The sequence below is a fragment of the Procambarus clarkii genome, chromosome 14 (genome assembly GCF_040958095.1).
Source record: "Procambarus clarkii isolate CNS0578487 chromosome 14, FALCON_Pclarkii_2.0, whole genome shotgun sequence".
Classification (NCBI taxonomy): domain Eukaryota; kingdom Metazoa; phylum Arthropoda; class Malacostraca; order Decapoda; family Cambaridae; genus Procambarus; species Procambarus clarkii.
In genome coordinates, this window is record NC_091163.1 from 37,937,099 (window position 1) to 37,949,860 (window position 12,762).

General features: G+C 48.4%; 1 protein-coding gene across 1 annotated transcript in view; it reads left to right on the top strand.

The window, feature by feature from the left end:
• LRP1 (LDL receptor protein 1) overlaps positions 1-12,762 on the top strand; it is a 704,914-nt gene that overhangs the window by 357,013 nt on the left and 335,139 nt on the right. The window contains exon 29 of the mRNA XM_069324493.1: positions 8,204-8,301. Coding sequence (XP_069180594.1) covers positions 8,204-8,301 — 98 coding nt within the window. The remainder of the gene's footprint in view (positions 1-8,203; positions 8,302-12,762) is intronic.

A 12,762-nucleotide genomic window follows, 5' to 3' on the forward strand; every position in this document is an offset into this window, starting at 1 on the left:
TGAACCTCAAACACACATGAGAGTCAAGAGCTCAGTCATAGTCATGCTGAGGGGGAACCTCAAACACACATGGGAGTCAAGACAAGAGCTTCCACATAATAGTGGAGTAGCAAAGGAAGAAAATAACAAAAAATACGGAAGAAGATATTTAAGTTTGTTGTAGTTGAAAACATGAGAATATTGAAGCTGCAGTATGAACATAATAAATATCTTTTATTTTATTTTATATTAGTACGGGAAAGATATTATATAGTGAAAAGACGCATCTTTTCTGGGGGGAGCACCGTTGGTTCCGAGGCTGATATGAATACATTAGCTTTCTGGCATCAGTCAAAGTGTATGGAGTTCTTGCCTACCGGGAACCAAGAGCCATAACCTGGCCCGCTCAGAGAGTTACGAGGAGCCATGGCCTATAGAAACCCCCGTGTGGTTGGGAGCATTCTGTGTTTGCCATCGACCAGGTCTGGAATCCAGAAAGATAGGCGCCCCAAAAGAAACCCCTATTTTGGTGAAAATATTGCTACCAAAAGCCGGACAAGCAGACAGAACTCTCCAAACGAAAATTAGCAACGAGTATGACATCACGTCGCCACGCCGCTGTCTGCAACCCCCCTCCCTCCCTGGGAGGAGGGAAGGGGAGCCCCAGACTCTTGGGCTGGCAATCCAACCATCAGTTCTTGGCTGATGTGCTACTGGCATGGTCTGGTGCCTCTGACTCCTGCTTTGGTCCCAGTTTCTGTGCCTTGTGGCATGGTCTGTCTACAGGTGGTGTGTGAACCAGGAGTAACATTCTACGGTACTCAGACTGCATGCGCCTAGGGTTTCCTTCCCTAGGTGCTCAGTAAGTACTGTCCTTGGGACTTGGGGCCACCTTCTACAAGTCACCTTGGGATCTACCTCTGCTATGTCTTTCACTGCTCGGTACTTGGCTGCCCTTGGAGTCAGCTGGGGATTTTGTTGCCCCTGTTTGCCTCTGGGTAGGAGGTAGTTTTCGTCACTGGTAGGAGTGCAGGATCCTGCACAGCTAGTTATCACCTCTCATAGCGGCTGGTTCTGTTCCGCCTAAGCGTGTTGTCCTCTTGTGGAGTTTTTCTTTTGTTTTCCTTTTCCTGCCTGGTGGGGGGTTTATGTTTGGTTGGTTGCCCCCTATCTATAATTGGGGGACTTTATATATACATATCTGTGCTCTTGGTGGTACCTCTTGCTAGGCCCCCATGAGTGGACATGTCCCGGGGTTCAGCTTTTAGAAGTTTCCTTGGTAATCTTGGACGCCAGTTTGCAGTACCCTGCCTGGGCTTTCCTTAGCATGTTACCAAGGCTAAGGGGCCCCTGGGAAACCCCACGGGGGTTCTGTGGTCTGATGTATGTGACCCTTTGAGTCCCCTCTTGCTTTGTGCGAGGTTGATGGTTGCTTTTTCCCTTTTTCTCAGGTTGACAATCACCAGTTGTGCCTCAGCCATGCTGCGTATTGGGTCAGTGATTCTTTTGACCCGGTGTCATGCGATGTTTGTTGTTTGTACGAGCTCCAGTTCACCCAAGCTACTGATCGTGATATGAGGGTGCAGGCAACAACTGTGTTGCATGCTAGGTTCAGGTTGCTGCAATGCTAAAGGTTGGTTGCTTCCTCGAATGCCCCGAGACTGTCCCGTTTTGGTTTTAGGGACCCAGACATGGGGGTGTTGCTTCGACTGTTGGTTCTGTCCGCCCCCCCCACCCCCCCCTCGAACCTCCGCGTTTCTTGAACATCCGGTTCCTTCCCCGCTTGCTTCCGGCTACGAAACATCTGAGGGCTTCCGAGTCAGGACAGGATTTAGTTGGTGTTGAGACTCTGGCGGTCTCGCGGGAATCCCCTTCCGGGGTGGAGGCATTCGAGCCTGATGCTGCAGCCAGAGCTTCTGGGTCTGACCAGCAGGCTCCCTTTGTTCCTGCCTTTTCTTTAGAGGTGGGGTGGGGGGGGGGGGGTTAGAGGTTCCTGGGGCAGGGGAGGAGTTGACTTGGGGGCCTTGGTTCCCTGTTGGACCCCGTCTGAGTTTTTGTACCCTCTGAGTGGGGCTTGGTACTACAAGGAGTGGGGTTCTCTTTCACTCCCTCCTCATACAAATTGGATTTGGCATCTACCCCTTCCAGGGTTCGGTTCCATGACCCCGACGGTTCTTTGGTTCCATTCTTCAGGAGGTTTTCGGCTTCCCGCATCCCGTTCCATGTAGTGCGGGAAGCCACTGTGGCTTACCTCCTTTGCGACCCGGATTATACTTTCGTGATGGATCTGCATTCCTTTGTGTATGGATCTTCGTGTTTTTACTGGGTTCGTTATGAAGTTCCGGAGTCATCCTGGATAACAGACTGCCCTCTCTTCTCTGGAAGCATGGCATACATTCTGTCAATCCCACACGCTTGAGTGGCGGGAGGTTCAGATGGCATTGCAGGTTTTCCTGGGGAGGGGGCGAATTTGAGCATCTCCGTGCGTGTTTGTCCGCCTTTGCCATTTTGCGGGATGTTGGTATGATGCAGCTTCATGTGCAGGTTCCTTTCCTTTCAGCTGCATTGGTCGCAGAGGACTTGCGTACACGTGTCCTGCTGGTTTTGGCCCTGTGTTTCTTCTCCCTCCTTGAGCTGTCCTCGGACTGGCCTGAGGTGGATGTGGAGGAGCTTGGGGCCGCCTCTGGGTCTGATGCGGTGCCCTTAGCAGTGCATGCATCATCTGCATTGTTGAAGCTGTTCGAATTGCTCCTGCGTAATGCGGTTTCGCCCATTTATTGCTTCACGACTCGCGTGTTGGCAGGTAGTGCTCACGTCTTCCTTGAACAAACGAACCTTGGGCCCTGGTTCTTAGACTGTCTTCACCTTTTTGTCCGTTGCTGTTTGCAGAGTCTGTGGTTGTGCAGTATTTACAGGCAGCTTCGGCTAGCTGCTGTCCTATGTCGGATTTATTTGTCTTCCGGGTAGCTCGTGGGGGGGAGGGCCTTCCCGGCGGGGTCAGGCCAGGGCTCGGGGTTCTTCCCTTCGTGGTAGTGTAACACTGTAAGGTGTTTGGTTTAGTTGTATTTAAAATACATAGAGATACATGAGTCACAGACAAGGATTTGACAGGCGCCATTCTGGCGGCCTGAATCTCACACCTCTAAGAGTTAATGACCCCAAGTGACCTGAGGTCAGATCATGCGAATTTCACCTTGCTTCTGCTAATCTTATAATTGGAGCCTGGTAGCCTTCAAACATGCCGACATTTAAGGAGTGGCTTGGTAGAGTGCCTGAGGCTATCTACTTGTGGGCGGAGTTAGTTACTAGGTTCCCCAATATATACTCGGAGAGCTATCGATTCGAGAGCATTAACAAGACAGAGAGAATAGCAGACGAGCCAGCAGAGAGCAGAGAAGACGGCCTAGCCATAGAGGCTGTCAGCCAGCAGGGCGGGACAGTCTCTGTCAACTACAAACCCCACCCCCCCTCTATCCAGCTATAGGCAGACACTTGGTGAGTTGAGCATTAAGGTGACTTGGCCGTGTTTACATATGTTGTGTGATGATCAGGGGCAGTCAAGTTGTAGGGTTCTCAAATTCTTAGATGATGACTCACTTTGCATATTAAACTTGAACATTTGAGTTGCTTAAATTATGATAGTTATCATGTGAAATATAATTGAATCTATTATTTAAATGGTCTTTACTTTGTTCCCTAGAGTTTTTGAGTTGAGATGAGAAAGCCTCTGTGATTATTGGTTTCATGATATTAATGAGTACATGTTTGGAGTTGATACATGGTAATAACATCTTTTGAGAATATTGTAATACAGACAAGTTCCATTCCTTGTTTGGTATGTAATGATCTTGAATGGATGGTGGCAGCATTTCCTATTTCTTCTTCTACTATCTACTCTTCTACTTCTATCTACTTTTCTACTTCTACCTATCTACACCTCTCCCTCCACCCCTCTCTAAACTCTCACTTTCAACTAATGACCCTCCTCGCTCCTCCCACCTCTCTACCTCTCACCCCAAACCCTCACTAATTACTTCACTATTCATTTCTTTCCTTTCGTTTTCTCTTAGACGTTTGTGGCAGTGAAAAGTATTCTAGAGTTCTCTCTAGAGTTTCGGGTAGCTGATCAAGTTACGGCGCCTTGTAGTCGTAGCACCTAGGTAGTCAAATACCTAGGTTACAAGGTGTTGAACGAGAGAGGTTGCCGTAGGAACTCTGGGAGTGCTCTAGAATAGTTAGCTAACTGGGGACGGGATAACGGACTAGAGAGAGCTGTTTCCCCCGGCCTCGTTAGTTAACTGGGGGTTGGAATAATGGACAAGATAGAGCTATTTCCCCCACCCCCCGTTACAGTAGGCTGGTGGTGTCAGATTCAGTGCCAGCGCAGTTTTCGATGCCATCTGTTTCTGTTCGGTGTGGAGATCTCCCTGTCCGTTGTTTAGGTGCTCGTAAGGTGCATTGGCCCTTTCGCGGTTCATCCCATTGACAGGGTGGTGAGGGGAAGCTTGTTATGTTTGCTCACGCCTGGTCCCATGATTTGTGGGCCCTTCGGGTCATTTCATGCAGCCTGTGGTGGTGTTGGGTGGTTCCTCCTCCTTTGGGGGGTTTGGGGCTGACAGGTCAGGCCTCTTCTCCTGCGCTCTGTCGGGTCATCTCAGAGTGGGTTCGCTTGGGCGTGGTCGAAATGTCTTTGTCCATTAGGTGTGTTTCCCGCCTGTTTCTGCTCCCAAGATGGGACTACGCGGACCTCCAGTTCATCTGGACCTGTCCTGTCTGAACCCGTGGGTTTCTTGTCCCCCTCCTTTCCGATGACTACTGTACTCTGTCCCAGGTCCATCTTCTGTTGGAACCGGGTGCTTGGATGGTGTCTCTGGACCTCATGAATGCTTATTGGCACATCCCGATACATATCCTGGGTTCAGGGACTGGCTCAGTTTTGTTGTGGGGCATCAGGGTTACTGCTTTCTTTGCCTTCCATTCGGCTTGAATCTGGCACCTCGCGTTTTCACATGCCTACTTGGATCGTGGTGGCCCACCTGCTTCTGTTAGGTGTTCGGGTTCTGGCCTACCTCGACAACCGGCTGCTTGGGCTCCCAGCCAGTCCGCGTGTCTGCTCGCCAGGGATTTGGTTCTTTCCCAGCTCGCCAGGTTCGGGTTCTTGGTGGACTGGCGGAAGTCCCATCTGGTTCCCTCTTAGGTTCGGTTTTGGCTGGGTCTTGTATGGGATGCTCAAACTGCTTCCTTGTCTCTTTCTCCGGCGGCTCTGCTTCGCCTGCGTTCCTGCCTTCGTCTGTTCCTAAGGGGCTCTCAGGTCACACTTCAGTTGCGTGAGGGTTTGTGTGGGAGCCTGAACTTTGCCATAATGGTCTTCGTCGGCTGTTCTGGTTCCTTCGGGGACGTCCCTTCCACCTCTCTCTCTCTCTTGCGACTACTGGATTCAGACTCCATGGGCTTTGCGTTGATAGCTGCGTCGCCAGCTTCCTCTTCAGGTTTTTCGGGGTTCAGTGCCTTGGCTCTTACCTGAGCCCTTGCTTGATGTGTTCATGGACGTTTCATCTCTGGGCTGGAAATTTGTGGCCAGTGCTCATCAGGCCGGCTAGGGACAGTGGGGTCCGTCCTGTCAGTCTCACAGCACGGTGTGGGAGTTCGTGGCTGTGTAGATGTCGCACTGGAGGATTTGGGTCGATTGCAGATCGACGATGCTGCTCCATTCAGACTGTTCCCCGGTGGTTCAATGCCTGAACCACGGGAGTTCACTGCGGTCCTTGGCTCTTTGGGGCTGGTCACATCGGGTGACTCGTCTGCTGAGTTCTCATGGTTTAGCTCTCCTGGCAGTTCACGTTTGGGGGTGTCCATTGTCCTGGCGGTCAACCTGTCCCGGTTCATTACCCTTCCATGGAATGGACAGTCAATGTCAACTTGTTCTGTTGGCTCTGCCAGACGTTTGAGCCTCCGGAAGTGGATCTCTTCGCGTTAGTGTGGTCGAAGTGTCTTCTGGTATATGTGGCGCCCTTCCCTGACTGCAAGGCTGTTGGGGGTCGAAGCTGCCAGGACTGGGCGAGGTGGGGTTACCTATACAGTACCTCTTTTTCCCGGTTCAGCTGTTGCTCCAGGTCCTGGAGCAACAGGACCTTGGAGAACCTTGGACCTCCAGAACTAGCCTTGGAGACTTACCAGGGAAAAGTTGTCCATCTGGCTTCTTGGTGGCCGGCCCAATCTTTATTTCAGGCGCTGCTTGCTCGGTGTCCGGACCCAAGAGTCTTCCAGCAGCTCCTCCTCTTTCAGCAGATCGGTTCAGCCCGGTATGAGGCTAGTTCGTTCTTCTCCTCGAGTCTTCGCGTCTTGAGTTTCCGACTCTGGTCTATCATCACTTGTATGGAGCGTAGGTGACTTCATTGTTGGTTTCCCATCTGCGTGCTTCGTCTCGGCAGCAGTATGAAGTTTCCTGGCAGTCCTTCCAGTTTTTCCTATCACTGCGTAGGTGTACTTCAGTCTCTGATAGGGTTGTTTTGTCCTGCCTTTCGTGGTTTTTCAGGACCGTCATCTTATGCCGAATAATGTCGCCTCATATCGTGCAACGCTGGCGGAGCTGCTCCAGCTTGCGTTTGGTATTAATGTTACGCCTGCTCCTTTCCGCAAGCTGTCTCGTGCATTGTTTCACCACTGGCCTGCTCATACGCCACGTGAACTGTCCTGATCATTGGACTGGGTGCTCTCTTTTCTCTCTTCTCCTCCTCGATTTGTTGTGGCATTTTGGTTCAGAACTATTTTTCTAAGGCTCTTTTCCTGTTGGCATTGGCCTTTGGGGGTCAGGCCGGGGTGCTTCATGCTCTTCTCCGGCACAGGCGTTTCTGCTCTTTTGGTCCTGGTTTGTTCAGTTGCAGACATCTCCTCCTTTTCTAGTGAAGAATGAGACTGCTGCTTTCCAGAGGGGGTCCTTGGGTTGTTTAGGCCGGGGTTCATCATGTCATGTGTCCAGTTGTGGTTCTCCGCCGTTATTTACGCACTCGGCTTCAGTGGCCAGGAATGTGCTTTGTGTTGACCTGGTTTCCTTCCTTCCCTGTTCTCGGGCTCAGGTCTCCCAGGTCATCCGCAGGGTTATTAAGTCTAGCCAGCCTGCAGTCTATCCTCGTGTCCACAACATTCGTAAGTTTGCTGCTTTTGCTGTCGTCTTTGGCAACATGTCTTAAGTTGACATTGGGCACTGAGTTTTTGGAGGTCGAACAGGGTCGTGGCCGCTCACTACCTTGTCAATGTCCTTGGACCTGGTAAGGCCTGTGTTGCATTGGGTCGGCGATTGCAGCCAGTTGTCTTGACTTTGCGTTAAGGAGTGAGGACTGACCGCCGCCCGGGTAAGTCCCTGTTTTTCCTTGTCTTTGGTCAATTAGCTCTGGGGAGCCAACGGGGCTTTCACCAGAAAACCAGCGTTGAATGTTATGAAATGCTATTTTCTGGTTGAGTCCTGGATGCTCCTCGGCATCCCTCCCTCCCTCCGGTTGGTGGCGTTTTTCGTGTGTTTTTGACATCCAGCTTAAGAACTGACCATTGTATTGCCAACACGAGGGTCTGGGGGCTACTCCTTCTCACTCCCGGGCAGGGGAGGGGGTTTCACAGACAGCAGCGCGGCAGTGTAATGACGTCATAATTGTTTGCTAATTTTTTTTTGGAAGTTCTCTCCACTTGTTTGGCTTTTGTTAGCAATATTTTCACCAGAATTGGGATTTGTTTAGGGGCGCCTACCTTTCTGGATGCCAGACCCGGTTGATGGCAAACATAGAATGCTCCCAACCACAAGGGGGTTTCTATAGGCCATTGCTCCTCGTGCCTCATCTGAGGGGGGCCAGGTTCTGGCTCGTGGTCCCTGGTAGGCAGAACTCTATGCACTTTGGCTTATGCCAGAAAGCTAATTTTGTACTGTATATCCATATCAGCCTGGATAGCTCCTGGAAGCCTCCAGGACTCACCCAAAAAATGGCGTTTCATTACATTCAACGCTGGGTTTTTTGGCCTGTCTTCTCGATGGCTCCCTGGAACAAGGAACCTCTGAGCACCAGGCCAGAAAAACAAAATCCCCCACAAAACACCAGAGTTATATACATGAGCATTGAATTATATATATGAACAATGAATGATATATATAGATAAACAGACAATCAAAGTCACCTTAGTTTATGCCTTCAAAAACAGAGATGAAGAGATTTATTTTAAATTTTTATTATTGCAGATTCTTCGAGACCATCTCCTGTTGTCTCATCCATTTTCTATCTCGTTGTTTGGTAACTACGTTTACTGGACCGACTGGAGAACCAACTCTGTGATCAGGTGAACAATATCCTCCTTGATACTATATGACATGTACCTAACTATATAACGTATTTGTGTTTAGAGGAACAGACCTATTAACCTGAATTTACCTGATGGTCACTAATACTAGTGGCCTCGATGAGGACAGGAAGCCGGTGGCTTCTCAGAGGTCCCCCCTCCCATTTATCCTGATGTATTGCGGTGAACTAGCCTTTCAAGGTAACGTTATCACAAATACAAAAAACACTTGATGGGTGGTACTATACTGTGCTATCTCTTAATAATCTTATGGAATAAATTGGATACGTACAGTAATGAAGAATGTTACATATAACTGTGTGTATAACGATCTATATACAGTGGTACCTCGGAATGCGAGTGTCCCTGTATGCGAGTTTTTCGGAAGACGAGCAGGATTTACTCCAAAAATATGTTTCGGAAGGCGAGGGTTACCTCGGGACGCGAGTTTGTTGATAGGTGTACAGGCCGACTGGCGCGTGGTGGCATGGCGATCGCGCCTCAGTTTACCAGTGTCTCGTGTCCAGTGACTATCCCACCTGAATTCTTCACAAGGATTTACAGTTTTTTATCGGTTTTTTGGCCATTTGAGCATAAAAGTTGTCATTATATATCTTGCCATGGGTCTCAAGAAAGCCATTGGTAAGGTTCAACCTAAGAAAATAGCTGTGAGCAGAGGCAGTAGAGGATGTCCCTTCTTGATTAAGAAAATGTGTGAAGTATGGGAAGAACTGCAAAGTTTTGTTGAAAAAACTCACCCAGATAAAGCTGTAGCAGGCCGTTGCATTGACCTTTTAAATGATAATGTGATGTCTTACTACAGACAAGTGTTAAAATGTAGGGAAAAACAAGTGTCATTAGACAAATTCTTAGTAAAACAAGCAAGTCCTAGTTGTATGCAGGCAAAATGTGCCAGAGTGTGCATACCAGTGAAGTCCTCACTGCCTGATGTGATAATGGAAGGGGACTCCCCTTCCAAACAGTAACTCCTCTCCTCCTCCCACCTCCTCACCATCTTCCATACGCCTACAGCATTCAACAGCAAGGTAAGTAATAACTTGAACATAGTTTTGTAGGTTTATTTAGATGAATTAGGTATAAAAATTTAGTTTGATGTGGGGTTTTTGGGGTAGTTAGGAACGGATTAATACATTTCCCTTTATTTCTTATGGGGAAATTAGCTTCGGAATACGAGGCGTCTCCAGGAACCAATTAAACTCTTAAACTGAGGTATGCCTGTATATTTGTTTTATTTATTTATATATACAGTGCAGTGGTACTTTTGTTTACGAATTTAATCCTTTCCAAGAGACGGGTTGTAAACCGAAAAATTGTAAACCGAAACAAATTTTCCCATAAGAAATTATGTAAATTGAATTAATCCGTGCCACACATTCAAAAATATTAACTTCGAAATGAATTTTATACAGAATACTACTCATGTGTGGCACTACAGTATATCTTACCTTTACTGAGGACTTGTTGGCATATGGAAGATGGTGAGGAGAGGGGAGAGGAGGAGGAGGAGAGGTGTTAGTGTTTGGAAGGGGAGTCCCCTTCTATATAACATCAGGTAGTGATGACATTTCTGGGGTGCTATCCCTCCTACAATTGTGCAGGCATAACACTAGGACCTGGTTGTGGCTCACTGAGTGCTTGTCTTACTAAGAATCTGTCTAAAGACACTTGTTTTCCCTACGTTTTAACACTTGTCTGTTGTGAGACATCACTATGAATGATCTCTTGTTTTTCCTTTATCGTCATCCTCACAGTTAAAGTAGATTGAACTTTACCACTCATTTTCTTGGGACCCAAGGCATGATATATAATAAGAAGTTTTATATTCAGAAACCAAAAAAGTAGTAAAACAATTAAATTGTTTACAAAGAATTTAAGCGCGGTCGTCACTAGGCGAGACACACTGGTAAATTGAGTGTGCCTCGCCTGCGCCCAGCTGAACCATGCACTCACTCGACCCATACAAGTATCAACAGATGTCATATTCCAAGGCAAATGTCGTACACCAAGTCAAATTTTACGAGGAATTTGACATCGTATACCACAAAAATTGTAACATACGTCAGTTGTCAACAAATGTACCACTGTATACAAGAAGGTACATTGGATTTATAAGAGTACATAGCATTGATGTTTTTACATTCTTGTGAAGCCACTAACATGCATGGCGTTTCGGACAAGTCCTTAATCTAACAGATAATTTTAAGTAGGTAATTTGTAGCAAAATTTGAAGAATGTTAACATGTACATTGTAAGAAAATTGAAGAAAATTAATATGTACCTAATAGTAAAATTTGAGGATTATCAACAGGTACATTGTAGCATCATTTGAGGATTATTTCTAGGTACATTGTAGTAACATTTCTAGGTACAGTACATTGTAGTAAAATTCATATGGGAGAATGAACCAGAAATGATGCTGTGTGTGTGTGTGTGGGCTATAAGTTTTTATGTGTCTTTAGCACTTGTTCACTATGGCAGTAGCATGGCAGTGGCAGTAGCACCTGTTCACTATGGCAGTAGCACTTGCTCACTATGGCAGTAGCACCTGTTCACTATGGCAGTAGCACCTGTTCACTATGGCAGTAGCCCCTGTTCACTATGGCAGTAGCACCTGTTCACTATGGCAGTAGCACCTGTTCACTATGGCAGTAGCACCTGTTCACTATGGCAGTAGCACCTGTTCACTATGGCAGTAGCACCTGTTCACTATGGCAGTAGCACTTGTTCACTATGGCAGTAGCACTTGTTCACTATGGCAGTAGCACCTGTTCACTATGGCAGTAGCACCTGTTCACTATGGCAGTAGCACCTGTTCACTATGGCAGTAGCACCTGTTCACTATGGCAGTAGCACTTGTTCACTATGGCAGTAGCACCTGTTCACTATGGCAGTAGCACCTGTTCACTATGGCAGTAGCACCTGTTCACTATGGCAGTAGCACCTGTTCACTATGGCAGTAGCACCTGTTCACTATGGCAGTAGCACCTGTTCACTATGGCAGTAGCACCTGTTCACTATGGCAGTAGCACCTGTTCACTATGGCAGTAGCACCTGTTCACTATGGCAGTAGCACCTGTTCACTATGGCAGTAGCACTTGTTCACTATGGCAGTAGCACCTGTTCACTATGGCAGTAGCACTTGTTCACTATGGCAGTAGCACCTGTTCACTATGGCAGTAGCACCTGTTCACAATGGCTATAATACCTGTTCACTATGGCAGTAGCACTTGTTCACTATGGCAGTAGCACCTGTTCACTATGGCAGTAGCACTTGTTCACTATGGCTGTAACACCTGTTCACAATGGCTATAATACCTGTTCACTATGGCAGTAGCACTTGTTCACTATGGCAGTAGCACTTGTTCACTATGGCAGTAGCACCTATTCACTATGGCAGTAGCACTTGTTCACTATGGCAATAGCACCTGTTCACTATGGCAGTAACACCTGTTCTCTATGGCAGTAGCACCTGTTCACTATGGCTGTAACAGCTGTTCACTATGGCTGAGCTTGGGTACGTTGTCCTCTTGTGGGGTTTTCCTTTTCTTTTTCTTTTTGCCTCGTGGGTGGGGGGTGGGGGGTCTGCCTTGCTTGTTCCCCCTTTGTGTCTGCCTGCATACGTTCTTTTCTGGTGGCACCCCCCTGCTAGGTCCCTGTGAGTGCAGTTGTCCCTGAGGTTCAGCTTTAGAGAGTTGCTCGATAATTTTGGGCGCTGATTAGCAGTACCCGGCCTGGAATTCCCTGAGCATGAGTTCTGTCTCAGGACCCTGGGAAACCCCAGGGGGCATGCGGGTCCGATGGATGTGTTCCCTGAGTCCCCCCTCGCTTCGTGGAGTTTGAGGGTTGCTCGGTCCCCTTGTCTCAGGGTGACCCTCACTGTTTTTGCCTCCGTCACGCTGCTTGTTGGGTCAGTGACTCTTTCGACCCGGAGTCCTGCGAGTTTTGTTGCTTGCCGATGACTCAGTTTACCCAAACTAATGATGATTTTTTGTGGGTACAGGCGGCACAGGCATTGCATGTGGGCTTTAGGTTGTTGCAACGCGCGAGGTTGGTTGTTCACCCAGATGCCCCCATTTTGCTTATAGGGACCCGGACTTGGGGGTGATGGTCGCTTCGGCCTTGGTTAAATCCGTGCCCCCTCATCCTTCTCCTGCTGTGGTTCGTTCTGGCCCCCCCCCCCCCTGCTTCTGGCCCCAAAACGTTGAGGGTTTCGGAGTCGAAACAGGGTTTAGTTAGTCTTGAGACTCGGGCAGTCTCAGGGGATGCCCCTTCCAATGTGGCGACGGAGGCATTAGAGTCCTATCTCCCTGCCGAAACCTCCTGGTCTGACCAGTGGGCTCCCTTCCGTCCGGCTTATTTGGCTGCGCCGGCCTTTTCTTTTGAGGCCGTTGCTTTGGGGGATGACTCGGCCCTGAGTCCTGAGGTGGAGGATCCTGGGAC